Source organism: Manis pentadactyla, chromosome 2 (assembly GCF_030020395.1).
Source record: "Manis pentadactyla isolate mManPen7 chromosome 2, mManPen7.hap1, whole genome shotgun sequence".
Lineage (NCBI taxonomy): Eukaryota > Metazoa > Chordata > Mammalia > Pholidota > Manidae > Manis > Manis pentadactyla.
In genome coordinates this window covers 1,005,966-1,019,820 of record NC_080020.1, presented here as the reverse complement: position 1 = coordinate 1,019,820, position 13,855 = coordinate 1,005,966, and the positions used below count along the sequence as shown (strand labels likewise).

The 13,855-nt window shown below is 57.2% G+C and overlaps 1 protein-coding gene across 3 annotated transcripts in view; it reads left to right on the top strand.

The window, feature by feature from the left end:
- ATP7B (ATPase copper transporting beta) overlaps nucleotides 1-13,855 on the top strand; it is a 67,799-nt gene that overhangs the window by 51,578 nt on the left and 2,366 nt on the right. For 2 of the 3 annotated variants that reach the window (XM_057489236.1, XM_036904856.2), the window contains exons 10-20: nucleotides 1,301-1,428; nucleotides 1,533-1,687; nucleotides 1,896-2,030; nucleotides 5,025-5,216; nucleotides 7,089-7,271; nucleotides 8,269-8,437; nucleotides 9,589-9,729; nucleotides 10,941-11,083; nucleotides 11,972-12,175; nucleotides 12,253-12,370; nucleotides 13,432-13,534. In XM_057489236.1, coding sequence (XP_057345219.1) covers nucleotides 1,301-1,428; nucleotides 1,533-1,687; nucleotides 1,896-2,030; nucleotides 5,025-5,216; nucleotides 7,089-7,271; nucleotides 8,269-8,437; nucleotides 9,589-9,729; nucleotides 10,941-11,083; nucleotides 11,972-12,175; nucleotides 12,253-12,370; nucleotides 13,432-13,534 — 1,671 coding nt within the window. The remainder of the gene's footprint in view (nucleotides 1-1,300; nucleotides 1,429-1,532; nucleotides 1,688-1,895; nucleotides 2,031-5,024; nucleotides 5,217-7,088; nucleotides 7,272-8,268; nucleotides 8,438-9,588; nucleotides 9,730-10,940; nucleotides 11,084-11,971; nucleotides 12,176-12,252; nucleotides 12,371-13,431; nucleotides 13,535-13,855) is intronic. The other variant, XM_036904857.2, reaches the window with a different exon arrangement.

The following is a 13,855-nucleotide window of genomic DNA, read 5'->3' as shown; positions in this document are numbered from 1 at the left end:
GAAGCATTTATTTCCTTTTTCTTTAAGGCATGACTGACGTTCGCTGAAGCACACTGTCCCTGAGCATAGAGCATGAGTTTTACGCATACTTGAGTCTGTGTGGCGGCGTCCATGGCGTGTGCCGTGATCGGATGGGGCTCCGTCCCGGGGTCCCTGCTCCTGCCTCCTCGCGCGTCACTGGCCGGCCCTTCCACCTGTTCAGCCTCCCAGTACCGTGCCCCAGAGCGCAGTCCTAGGACTTCTCTTCCCCAGTTCCACCCCTCCGTAGGCTCAGACCGTTTTGTGGCCGAATGCCAGCTGGGTGTTGACGGCTCCCAGAGTCGTACCTCTGCCCTCTCAGCTCAAATCATCCTCTCAGCTCCCTACTGGACATTTCTATGGGGACATCAAATAGGCATCTCAGAGCTGAAATTTCAAAGAAGAGATCTTCATTCCTGTCTCCTCTCCTGCTCCCCACGTTGCTTCTCCAGAGTTATCTCCGTTCTCAGGAAATGGTCCCTCCATCTGCCCAGACTGAGATGTGGAGCTCCGCTCCCGTCCCCCCTGTACTCGCTGCCCGCATCTGCACGTGGGCTGGGGTGTGCCCTAAGCTCTCTGGCGTGGTCCTTCACTCCTCTGTCGCCGTCTTTTGCTTGGGCTTCTGCAGTAGCCAAACTCTCCTCCCAGCTTCTGTCCTGTCCCCGCATCAACCAAGTGGGTGACCTGAAAACATGCACCAGATTAAGCCACTTTCCCGTGAGAAACAATGCATCGGAAGCCCATGCTGCACTCCGCAAGCCTGGGGTGACCCGGCCTCTGCCTGCTCCCCAGGGCACCCTTCCTTCCTGCCTTAGGGCCTTTGCACTAGCTGCTGTTTCTCCCTTGAATTTTCTTTCCTGGATGTCAGCCCTTCCGGTCCTCGTCCTCCAGGTCTCAGCTCAGATGTCCTCTTCCACGCGAGGCCTCCCCGTTTCTCTCCCCATCCCCCCCCCCACCCAAGATGCCCTCCAGTTCTGTTCTCACCAGAGCACTGATTCAATACCTGGAACGCTCTTGTCTCCACGGATCTTGTCTTTATGAGGGTAGGGGCGTCGCTGTCCTGTTCCAGCTTTCTCTTCAGCGCCTGGCGCGGTGCCTGGCACTCAGCTGCACGGGAAGTACTGACCCAGCCTGTGCAGGAATGGGTAAGATGGATACTGCTGCTCCGCGTAAGGTGCATTGTCTGACCGGCCCAGCGCAGTCTAGAACCCGAGCTGGGCGGCAGACTGAGAAGGGAGCGCCCGTGACCGCCGTGCACGTGACTTGAGCGTGTTTGTTGCAGAGAGGAGCAGGTGGCCGTGGAGCTGGTGCAGCGGGGCGATGTCATCAAGGTTGTCCCCGGGGGAAAGTTCCCAGTGGACGGGAAGGTCCTGGAAGGCAGTACCATGGCCGACGAGTCCCTCATCACAGGTCAGGTGGCTCGTGTCACCTTTGGGGTGGGTGTGACAGCACTTGGCTGGCACGTGCGTGCTGTGCGGGCCTCGCACGATGGCCGGTGTCTTCCCCACCCGCAGGGGAAGCCATGCCGGTCACGAAGAAGCCCGGGAGCACGGTGATCGCCGGGTCTATGAACGCACACGGCTCTGTGCTCGTCAGCGCCACCCATGTGGGCAGCGACACCACCTTGGCCCAGATCGTGAAGCTGGTGGAAGAAGCTCAGATGTCAAAGGTAACGGAGACATTTCACAGCGATCCCGCCGCAGCCTCCCCATTGCATCCGCCGTCCTGAGAGCCGCCCAGACTCAGGCGGGTGTCCCTGAGCAGGGGTGGGCCGGTAACGGGGCTAAGGAGCCGCAGGGGGGCCCGGTCCTCACCCGGGGCCACGGGGGGCGTTTCTCTGTACACTGATTCCCCTGGTCCCCATTTTATTTTCACAGGCCCCCATTCAGCAACTGGCTGATCGGTTCAGTGGATATTTTGTCCCATTTATCATCATCATTTCAACTTTGACGTTGGTGGTATGGATTATAATCGGTGTTACCGACTTTGGTGTTGTTCAGAAATACTTTCCTGTAAGTTGAGTGCTTTGGACAACATGGTTGTTGTGTTTAAATGATCTGTTGCCATTATTTCTGTTCTTCCCTGGCTCAGATTCACTGGGCCTCAGGAACCCGTTACATTTTATTTGTTCACTTCAGTTATTGGCAACAAAATCCTAGCTGGGGCAGGACAGCCAGTCACGTACTTCTGCAGGCTTTTAGTGAAGGTATGTCTGCTTTCTCGTGAGAAGATTTCACAGACACCAACTGGACTTGGTGCTTGTAATACTTGAAGCGTTTAAATTATGCAGTATTGGCCATTTCTGAGGTTGTAAGGCATACACTGTAGAGGATAGGTCACACAATTTTGATGGCACGATAGCAAACAGGTTTTAAGAAATACATATTTTTGTTCTTCTTCAATATGTCTTCCTACCTTGCAGTTTCCCAAGCAATGCTAATAACTTTTTAAAAATTAAATATTTATTAAACATTGTATTTGAGGCAATGGAATATACATTTTTGAGTTTAAAAAGTAGGTAAAGAATACTATCTTAGGAAATGCAGTTTTATCAAACTTTAAAAAAAGTGGAAAATAACAGAAAAATGTTTCTGCTTGAGAAGAACTGTATCCTTTAGTGAGTCCCATTTGGGACTGCTTTCTACTGCCCCAGAATCATTGGCTGTGTCTGGAGACATCTTCGGTTGTCATGACTAGGGATGGGGGTAAAGCATGGGTGGGGGCGAGGGGCTGCTGCTGATGTCGCACGGTGCACAGGACTGGCCCCACAACAGAGAACCATCTACCCCGAATCTCAATAGTGCTGAGACTGAAAAAGCCTGATGTACATAAAAAGCTACTGGCTGCCTTAGAATAATACCACTGACCCTTGAACAACACGGGTTTGAACTGTGTGGATCCACTTACATGTGGATTGTTTTCAGTAACTATATTGGAAAAACTTTTTGGAGATTTGAGACAACTTGAAAAGACATTTTCTTTCCTCTAGCTTACTTTAACCTAAGAAAACAATACATAATATGTATAACTTACAAAGTATGTGTTCATTGACTATTTACATTATTGGTAAGGCTGCCAGTCAACAGTAGGTATGGCTAGTTAAGTTTTTGGGGAGTCAAAGTTATGCATGGATTTTTGAGTGTGTGGGGAGTCAGCACCCCTAACCTCCACACTGTTGAGGAGTCAGCTGTATTTGATGGCTGCCCAATGAGTGGAACAATGTCTTAGTTTATTTTTAAAAATACTTCATATTTAGTCAAGTCTAATGCATATTTTACCTGTGAGCCATAGAATAGGAAACTATAGATAGAGGCTGGATAATATTTTTCTTTTAAAAAATTATCTGAGTATAATTAAAGGCAATATCCAAGTCAAACCCCCCTGACATCTCAGGAGGCCCAAGTGCTTTCAGAGTGACCACGGCTGTCAGGGCACCTGACTGCCGGAAATGCCTGCTTCTGTGGGAGAGCGGCTCAGGACACCTGGCTGTGAGAGAGCTCGGTCCTAGACAAGTTGGGATGTGTGGTTTCTGCTGTTCGCTGCCTCTCCGTCTTACTTTGGCTTCTTTTGTTCTTACCTGCAATATCAGGGAGGATGCTGGCGAATGAGGTACTGCATGTTCCTTTAAGATACTGTTGCTCTGTACAAATCATCTGTAGGGACAGAGTTAATGCCAGCTTCCAGAAGTCCACCCAGTCTCACCAGAATGCCAGGTGTTATTTGGCAGGAATTATTGGTTTAGAAAAGGAAAAAAATAATATCATCCTAATCTCTAAAGATTGCATTATTTTAAACATGTCCACCTACCTAAGTCTAACTGTTATATGAAAATGCAATGGCCCCTTAATGATATACCTTAGTGTAGAATCCTGCCTTTGAAAATCAAGAGTAAAGTGCAGATGGGAGCTAAGGAAACTGTGGTCTGTATCGTTTGTAAAACATCTGTAATCAGATAAATATGGCATCTCCTGGCCATACTCCAGAGACACCAGCTGTTTTGAAAATAAGCTAAGTAAAATCAAGATGAGAGAATGCAAATGGTTAATACTAATACGTGCCACCCAGTAGCTGCAAAGGACTCGTGTTTTGTGTCGTTTGGGGTTTACAAAGAAAACAATTTAAAAAAGTGAAAAGTAGAAAACAGAGAAAAACAAAGATGGCCCCAAACCCCATCCCCAGAAACAACTTTTCGCACTGAGGTGAACATCTTTCCGGTTTTCGAAAGGCTGTGCACCGATGAGGGCCGGCAGCTGTGCGTGAGTTAAATCAGCACATTCCATTTGGCACTTTTTATTCAGCGTGTTGCTGGTGCCTTCCACGTCAGGAGGTGTAGGTAGATAACACCCTCTCTGTCAGGCGCAGCTCACCCACAGTTTAATCAGCCAAATCCCACAGGGTCGCTCCCAGTTTTTTGCCATTACAAAAAACCACTGTGATACATATTCTTGTATCTTTTCCCACTTGTGTGACTATCACCTGAGGATGGAGTCCCTGGAACCGCGTCATATTTCAAAGCTTTCATAATGATGATGGTAAAGATAATATGTAATAGTTGCGATTTCTTTGGTGCTTGTCCTGTGCCAAGCTTTGTGCTCTGTGGATTGGTATGTTTATATGCATAGGGTCTCATCTGATACTCACACCAGCCTCGGAGGCATATGAGCGCCTCCATTTTGCATATGAGGAGGCTGAGTCGTAGAGGCTGGATCCGTGTCAGAGCTGGGGTACGGACATACACAGCCCCATTCCGGGGCCTGGGCTCCTTCCCCAGAAGGGATTTCTGTCACTCCTCCCTGCCTCCCTCTGAAGAGAGCCTGTGGGGTCGGGTGGGACCCTGGGCTGGGGCACAGTGAAGTGAGGCACGGGGCACCAGCAGAGCGGAGCGGACGCAGCCTCGTCCCCCCGACCCAGCTGGCCCTGCCGCCCGCGCTGGGATGCTCTGAGCTGACCAGACGTCTGTCGACCACTCAGTAAACTTGCGCTCCGCGTCTTCTCTGCCCTTTCAGACCCCTGAGCACATCCCCCGGGCAGAGGTGGTCGTCCGGTTCGCGTTCCAGACGGCCATCACGGTGCTGTGCATCGCCTGCCCTTGCTCTCTGGGCCTGGCCACGCCCACGGCGGTCATGGTGGGCACCGGCGTGGCTGCACAGAACGGCGTCCTCATCAAGGGAGGCAAGCCCCTGGAGACGGCTCACAAGGTCGGCCCTGTGCCCCCGGCCTCCTGGGGTGTGGCGGGCTGACGCTGTGGCTGTGTGTTGGGACTCTAACTCGGCAGCCCTAGTGAAATAGCGTCTGTCTAAATCTCACACATGGGAAAAGCCCGGGGGAGGCTTGAGGGCCGCACTGCTGTGGAAATGGGAAGCCAGGACCGCTGGGCACAACAGCAGCAGCCGGCTCCCAAGTGTAGGATCAAATGCTTGGTGCCGAGAATGTATGTGACAGGACACCTAGGGTACATGGAGTAAGTGCTTGGAAGGTGCCCACCGGTCTTGTCTCACCGACAGCTCCTCGAGGTGGGTGCCTGCCATCCCCTCCTGCAGATGGGGAGCTGCAGCCGGCGGAGGCCGCGGCCCGCCCGGACACCTGAGCGCTCGGGCCCAGGGCCAGGCCTCGCAGAGGGGCAGTTGGCTCGGAGGGGCACTGGCGCTGCATCCATGTGGGCAGTGGGGGGCCTGGCTCGGGGGGCGGAGGGGGCAGCAGTGCTCACGACAGACCCTCCTTTGGCCTGACGCCAGTCCCAGCCTCCCGGCCCGCCACGTACTTACTCGATATCTGTTGGGCATTTACTGTGGGGGGGTCCCGTGCCAGACTGGCTGCGTCCGTCCTCGGCTGCCAGAGGGCTTGCAGTTCCGTGGGAAAGACGGCTGTGCACCAAGGGGAGTGAGAGCGTGAGAGGTGCCGGGAGGCAGTGTGGCCGGGACTGGGGTGTGGGCGGGGCGGGTGGTCCGGGAAGGGAGGGAGGCCTATCGAGGGTCAGCGGGCAGCGGAGGCCGGGAGGACATCCCGCAGAGACCGCGGCTGGCACCCTGAAAGCGCTCAGCAGCTCTTTGCTGAATAAACGGATGAGGAACCGAAAGGAAATCTTGGAGAGAAAGAGAAACCAACAGTAGACAAGGCTGTTGAGGGAGGAGGGAAGGAGAGGCGGGCCTTGGGGGCCCAGTAGGGGACCGAGGGCCCACCCGGAAGGGCGCCCGGAGCCTGGGGTGTGGCGCACCTCGCCGACCTGCTGGGGAGTCGCTCTGGCCGCAGGGAGGAGAGTGGGCTGAAAGGCAAGGCCCACGTGTGGAAGGCAGACCAGTTAACGGCGCTAAAGAGGCCACCGCTGGGTGTCAGAAACAAAGGCTGAATGTGTTTGTGAAGTCAGGGAGAGCTGTGCTTGTGGGGTGCAGTCTGAACACAGCAAGCCGTGACCCCCTGCAGGGCTTGGGGAAGCGTGGAGCGCAGGGGCCGGCAGACTCTGGCCGTGCACACGCAGGTACCAGCGTGTGGCTTAGCCGGCTGCTGAGCCCCAGGCCGTGGGGACGGGTGCAAAGCTGGCGTCCGAGGGGGGCAGGTCTAAAGCTGGCGTCCGAGGGGGGCAGGTCTAAAGCTGGCCCTGGTGGTTTCTTGTTATTATGGCCAAGGAAAACTCCATTCTTGAACTTAGAGTGTGAGAACTTGGTGCCCAGGCCAGAGAGAATACTGGGTGACTCAGCAGGGGGCAGGGAGGGGACGAGAGACAGGAGACGGGCGACGGGCAGTCTCCCGGGGTCCTGGCTCCTGGCCCGGCCCGAGGTGGAGTCTGCCTGGTGTACCATCCCGGCGGTGCTGCCCCGCCATCTCCTGCTGCACTGGAGCAAGAGTCTCTGGCTCGGGGGGCGAGCTCAGGCCGCACTGGGGGCTTTTCTACTGAGCAGAGAGGGAGGCGGTGTTGGTGGGAGCGGCTGAGCCCGGACGCTTGCGGAGCACCATGCTCTGGAGTCCCCGGGGCTCTGCTTGAGCCAGGGGGAGTGAAGTCCTGCCCCAAGAGTGTGGACAGTGGATGTCCCTCCCCCCGGGCCCGTGGTCACTGATACCTCGCCGCTTTGCAGATAAAGACTGTGATGTTTGACAAGACCGGCACCATCACCCGTGGGGTCCCCGAGGTCATGCGGGTCCTCCTGCTGGTGGACGTGGCCACGCTGCCCCTCAGGAAGGTTCTCGCTGTCGTGGGAACGGCAGAGGCCAGCAGCGAGCACCCGTTGGGCGTGGCTGTCACCAGATACTGTAAAGAGGTACGTGTGCTGGGGCCTGGCCGCTGCCCCGGCCCCTGCGCTCTCCCCAGTGGGACAGGAGCCTCCGTGCACCTTCCTCCCCGCACGCCTCTTCTTCCTGCTGCCTTCGAGGAGGCCTCAGCCTGTGTGGCCTTGAAAGCCTAGGCGGGACCCTCTGGGGCGGTACCATCCCTTGTCACACTTGCAGGTGACAGCAGCAGTTTGTATTGACAGGCACTGGCTGGGCATTTCCTGCAGACAAGGAAAACCAGTGGATGTGGACCCCACCCCTTGGGAGCCCACAGTGGGGTGGGGAAGACAGGCGAAGGTGCACGTCTGAGCGAGCGGGTCTGGGGTGCGGGAGGGAGAGGCCTGCTCAGCCGGGCACATCTGATGGGGAGGAGCGGGTCAGCTTCTGGCCATGCCCTGCAGTGCCCATCCCTGACCTCCTCTGCAGGAGGCCCCACGTGTACGCGTAATGGGCAGCAGGGTCATCAGCAAACGTGAAAGGTGATGTGGATGCTCTGGGAAACCTAAGCGCTCTCCCTGGACAGGGGCTCTTCCAGAAACCTCATTTCATGTCCTGTCTCTTGCATACGGGCAACCAGAGTGCCCTTCCCCCACTCACCCTCCCTGTGCTGGGGTCAGCCCCCCTCCTGGGGTCTGCACAGGGGCGGCTGTCTCCTGGCAGCCTCAGAATACCGTGGTGCCACTCACCTATTCCTTCCTTACGGAAGCACCATAGAAAGTCTACTGTACCTCCCTTTGACCCCTTGATTTGAGGTTGTTGGCTGCGGGCCACCTCTGTCCTTCCCAGCTGCAGCCCTTCTGTGCCCTGAGGTGTGCCCCAGGAGGGCTGGGCTGTTCGCTTTGGGTCAGCATTCGCGTTGCGATGTCTGCGTCAGGGAGCAGAGAGCCGCTGAGTAGCAGGGACGTCCTCCTGTCTCCCTTTCAGTCCCCGGGTGGAGCTGCCCACACCCGTGTCCTGCCCCCATTCACCCCCACCCTTGCCTCACAGGAACTTGGGACAGAGACCCTGGGGTACTGCACAGACTTCCAGGCAGTGCCAGGCTGTGGAATCGGCTGCAGGGTCAGCAGTGTGGATGGCCTCCTGGCCAACGGTGAGCGCCCGCTGAGTGAGCCGGCCGCTCACCTGACCAGGGCTGGCAGTGCTCCCGAGGAATCAGGTAGGCCCGGCCTTTGTCCCAGCAGCTCCCACGGAGGTTGGGCTCAGCTGGGTCAAGTGGTGGCCACTAAACCACAGAGCAGTGTGCCAGGCAGCCAGCCCCCGGGGTGCCCTGCTGTGCACAGGCAGCTCGGCCGCATGCCTGCCTCCTTGGGGGAAGCTTGCAGTCTCCCCGTCGTGGCCTCTGCTACGTCTGCATTATGGTGCTCACGGCAGACAGAGGTGACCTGCCTGTAACCACAGCGCTTGCCTCTCAGACCCGTGACCGTGGGTCTCTTCTCATCCCAGGTCAGTCCTGCTTCCCGTAGCTACAGAGTGGGCAGATGGGAATCCCACCCTTGTTCTTCAAGGCTCCCTCCCCTGGGGTAGCACCCGACGGCGAGCACTGCATTTATAGAGCTGCCCGCGGTCGGGGACGGCGGATGGAGAGCCCAAGCCGAGGGGGCACACTGCTTGGAGCGACGGCTGCTTCTGAATGAGAGCCTGTCTTACTCTAAGGACAGCTGACTGGCCTCAGCACGAGTGTAGAAAACCCTCCCCAGGCAAAACACTCATTCCTAGTGTTTCCTCATCATTTAACCATGCTGGGACTTAAATCTTCATTTAGGTTGTGTTGTCAGAAGCCATCCACCACCTTCTAGCGATGACACCCCAGGGTGACCTTTCCATTTAGTTTTCAGGAACTAGTCTGTGGAGAGGCACCTAAGTCGGAGGCGCATGTAGAGGGTGACAAGTGGAGGCCTCTCCCGCAGAAGTGCCCTGTCAGATGCTGTGCTCACTCACCAGGGCTCACATGGACCGGGCAGCGAGGACTAGGCAGCACTTGTCCGCATCTCATCCCTGTAGAAAAAGAATCAGCCGGGCGTGCAAATAAGGCAAAAGGGCCTCCAGAACGCTCAGTGTGCTTATGACGGGTTCACCCTGCAGCCTGTCCCCTTCAGTGCCCCGCTGCAGTACATGCCCGCACGCTCTGTGCGTCGGTCACACTGTTCCCCCAGGCCCTTTAAGGATGGGTCAGGACCGGCGTTCACCAGCTGGTGGTTTCTCTGAACGGTTAAATGGATGCGTTGTGTTAAAGGATTCCATTGTTCTTACTTCTTTCTCACTGTGAAACCGGACTGTTTGGGGGTAACCACAAACTCTTTTGAACAGCAGCTCCCCAGACCTTCTCTGTGCTGATCGGAAACCGCGAATGGATGAGGCGCAATGGCCTAGCTGTGCCCGGCGACGTCGGCGACGCCATGGCGGACCACGAGACGAAAGGCCAGACCGCCATCCTGGTGGCGATCGACGGTAGCGCCTGCTCATCACGCCTGCTGCCCTCTCAGCAGGACGTTTCTTGGCAATGTCGGGCAAAATAGATTCCTCTTCCTCTCCTCCTTTCATAAATCTCCCTCTCTGGTGATTTTAGCTCATTTCCCAAAAGGCCTCCTTGGCGTTCCTCTCGGCGCACCCTCGCCATCCCTCCGCCCTGGCAGCTCGGCCCCCTTAGCCTCACCGTCCGCCTGCATCCAGCCTGGCAGTTTAGTCATTCTCATCCAGCAGTGCAGACAGAACAGAAGTTCACTTTCCAAGAGGCTCAGCGGTTGGGCCTTTAAATGATGGTATTGGCAGCTTTTCTGTCAGGGGTGTGAAGGCCGGCTGCACGCAGAACCGCTCAGTATGGCGTGTGTCCAGGACTCAGCGTATGCCATGGGCTTTGTGTCTGAGATGGGTCAGAATCCCACTTGGTTCATGTTCGTATCTGCCAGGAGGACAACTGGATGCAAATCATAAATAAGAACTTACACTGCTATTTTTCCAGTGCTCCAACCAAACCTGCCCTCCTCCTGCGTTCTCGTTTTCTCCCTGCTCCCGACGCCACGCCTTCTCCAGGTCCCGGAGACCCGCAGCCCCCTCGGCTTGGCCCCAGGGTCAGCTCAGCCGTAGGCGCCCAGCCCCCTCCCTGCCCGCATACCTCTTGCTGCCCTGTTACCCCTCAGTCCTCAGTAGCCCTGTTCCTCCACTGCGGTATCTAAGGATCCACTTAACAAATAAAGAATTCTACAGAAATGTTTTCCATAGGAAGAGACAAAAAGGAGGGATTTATTTTTTTTAATTTTCTAGCTGTTTGGACATTCATCAGATTTCTTCAGTAACAGTCATATTATGTTTCTCATATTTTAATAGCTAACATGTCTTCATTTATTATGAGCCAGGCACTCTGCAATATTCTTGGTAGGAAATCAGAAACCTCTGAGAGATTTAAAGAGGAAAGTGAAGTCACGCAGCTTCCTACTCTCAGAGAGCCACTGCTAACATTTGATATTCCCTCCAGACTTCTGTATGAGTCTGTAAGCGTGTGTAATTCTTAAAAAACAAAGTGCAAACCAAGCCGTGTTGTATGACTCGGTGTTTGTGTTCTGCGCGGCGTCACATTCCGACTGCCGTTCCCAGCCGTGAAATGGCGCTTGGCCTCAGGCCGCCTGCGCTCCACGACCGGTCACCTGCGGCCTCTCCCCCAGGTGTGCTGTGCGGCATGATCGCCATCGCGGATGCTGTCAAGCGGGAGGCGGCCCTGGCCGTGCACACGCTGAAGAGCATGGGTGTGGACGTGGTTCTGATCACGGGGGACAACCGGAAGACAGCCAGAGCCATCGCCACCCAGGTGCGGGCCGGGGGCCGGGACATCTTCCCTCTTTAAACTCTGAACGAGCTAAAGCTCAGCAGCAGTTTGAGGAAAACGTAAAGGCCAGCGCTTGCAGCTTCACGGCCGGCCTGCGCTTGTGCCCGATGCCCTTCTCTCTGCGGGCTCCATGAGGCGGGCAGCGCTGTCTCCACAGCCCTCCGTGGGGGACGACTGGCTTAACCCCCTTCCTGGTTAGGACTTGTTCATCCCCCATAGAAGCACGTGTTCAGTGCCCCCCGTGACAGACAGGCCACAGAGGGCACCTGGCCTTCAGGAGCTCAGCATCCTGTCAGGAGGAGGCCACCCAGTTTGGCGGAGTGCGCGGGACACACGGGAGCCCCTGGTGGGCCCGGGACGCCTCCCCTGGGGAGAGGAAACTTAGGCAGGTGGTCAGATGAAGAGGAGGGCGAGGCATGGGAGAGGAAGCCGGCATTTCCAGGCCGAGCTGGTACAGCATCGCGGCGAGTTGGAGACCTGCAGCGGTGGAAGGTGGCTGCGGGGCAGGGAGCTGGAGACGGGTGGAGAGCAGGTCTAGGGGGCCCGTGGGTGGCAGACGGGGAGTCTGGATGCTGTCCTAAGGGAAGAGGGTGTTGTCCAGGAAGCAGGAGACTAACGTGACCCAAGTGTCTGTTTTGGGAAGACCCCTGGGACCCCATGTGGAGATGCTGTTGGGAGACGGGCCCTACACCCGGCAGGGCGCTGGGGTGGGAGCACGGGGCAGGCTTTCCAGGCGCCCTGGCCTCTGTAGGGTTGGGGGCGAGGGGAGCGGGGTGGGCTGTCGCAGGAGGCTCTGCTGTTGGCTCCCTTGCCAGCGCCCGGCGTCGTGTGCCCATCAGTGTCCTGACTGCCCTTCCCCTTTGCTTTCAGGTGGGCATCAGCAAAGTCTTCGCGGAGGTGCTGCCCTCCCACAAGGTGGCCAAGGTGCAGGAGCTGCAGAATGCGGGCAGGAAGGTCGCCATGGTCGGGGATGGGGTGAACGACTCCCCGGCCTTGGCCCAGGCCGACGTGGGCATCGCCATTGGAACGGGCACGGATGTCGCCATTGAGGCGGCCGACGTCGTCCTCATCAGAGTGAGCTGGTCGTCCCTGCCGTCCCGGGAGCAGGCGGGGGTGAAGCCCCGGGCTCACTGCGCGCCCCTCTCCCGCAGAGCGATCTGCTCGATGTGGTGGCCAGCATCCACCTGTCCAGGAGGACCGTCTGGAGAATACGGCTCAATCTGGTGCTGGCGCTCATCTACAACCTGCTCGGGATACCCATTGCAGCAGGTGGGGGCCGCACCTTCCTGGCTGCCTTTGACTTCGGCTGCTGGCCAGGGAGGCTTGTCTCCTGCCTGCTTCCTTAGCGAGAGCCCGCAGTGTTGGCTGGCTGGCCGGCCGAAGCATTTCAGAAGGCATTGGTTTTATTCTGTTCTCTGCTTTTTGAGTCTCTAAAGGTGAATGAGAAGCTTCAGGGAGGACCACACCCTCATTCCCCCTGGTCTTTGGAAAACCGGCCAAGGTGCTGGACCGTTGCTTACTGTGGCCCTATTTTCTGAACCATTTATTAAGACATACAGCCTGGAAAATAATCATTATTAACAGTTCTCGGGCACTGGCTGCATGCCAGGCACAGGCATTGATGTTTCTGAACCTTCCCTTTAAAGTGAGTCCTGCCCAGGATTTATCCTGACACCCAGAAATGGCCGTGGGAAGACATGGAGCTCTTCTGGCTTACAGCCCCTCCCTCCCCACCTTGAATCTTGTGTTGGGAGATAGGGAAGTGTTCCAGACCTTTCTGCAAGGGCAGGCTCCTGCGCAGCCTGAAGTTTTTAAACTCTGGCCCCTGTTGTGCCCAGGGGGTTACCCGGAACTCAGTGCAATGGGTCCGCAGCGCTCCTGCCCCTGAGCTGACTCCCTCCCATTTGTGCCACTGCCGCAGCCCTTTGCCCAGGTGTGGGCAGAGTCCCTGGCTGTGCCCCGGGGCTTGACTTTCATCGCCCTTTAAGGTGTTCTGAAGCCCTTGGGGGAAGACAGGCGTGGAGACAGGACAGGCTGGCCTTACCCCTCCCTGTGCCTCCTGCTGTGTTCCCACTGGCCCCCCTGCCTCTCTGGGTCCCTGCTCCCTGGAGCTCCCCCGAAACGGGTGTGGGTGATGCCGGGAAGGTCAGGGCAGGTGGGAGACCGGAGTCCCGACAGAATCCCCACTGCCCGGTTCCGAGATGGCCCCTCAGGTGTCTGCGGGCTCACGGTCGTGACCCAGGTTGAGGGGGAGGGACTGTGCAGTGGGCAGCCAGGCCCGCCTTCCGCCTGCTCTGGGCCCCGCTGACTGCTGCCCCCGCCGCCCGCAGGTGTCTTCATGCCCTTCGGCATCGTGCTGCAGCCATGGATGGGCTCGGCGGCCATGGCGGCCTCCTCCGTGTCTGTGGTCCTGTCCTCGCTGCAGCTCAAGTGGTGCGTCCTCCGGGGCAGGTGGGGTCGCGGGGTTTGGTCGTGTTGCCCTGGGGTGTCCTCCTGGGCCAGCAGACCCGCCCGAGGCAAAGACTGCCGGGCGGGCACACCCAGGGTGGCCAGCGTGGATGCGTGAGGCCGCTCCCGGCTGGGCTGGGCTGCTGGAGTGACTGCCCCAGGGCTGTCTGGGTACAGGCACAGACGTCCTGTGGGCCAGGCGTCAGCACGGGGGTTTCCAAGGCAAACCATCCGAGCCTAGGAGCTCAGTGTCCTTTCCTTTAAAGCCTGTGAATTGTGATACTGCATGTTTTTGAAAACCCTGGA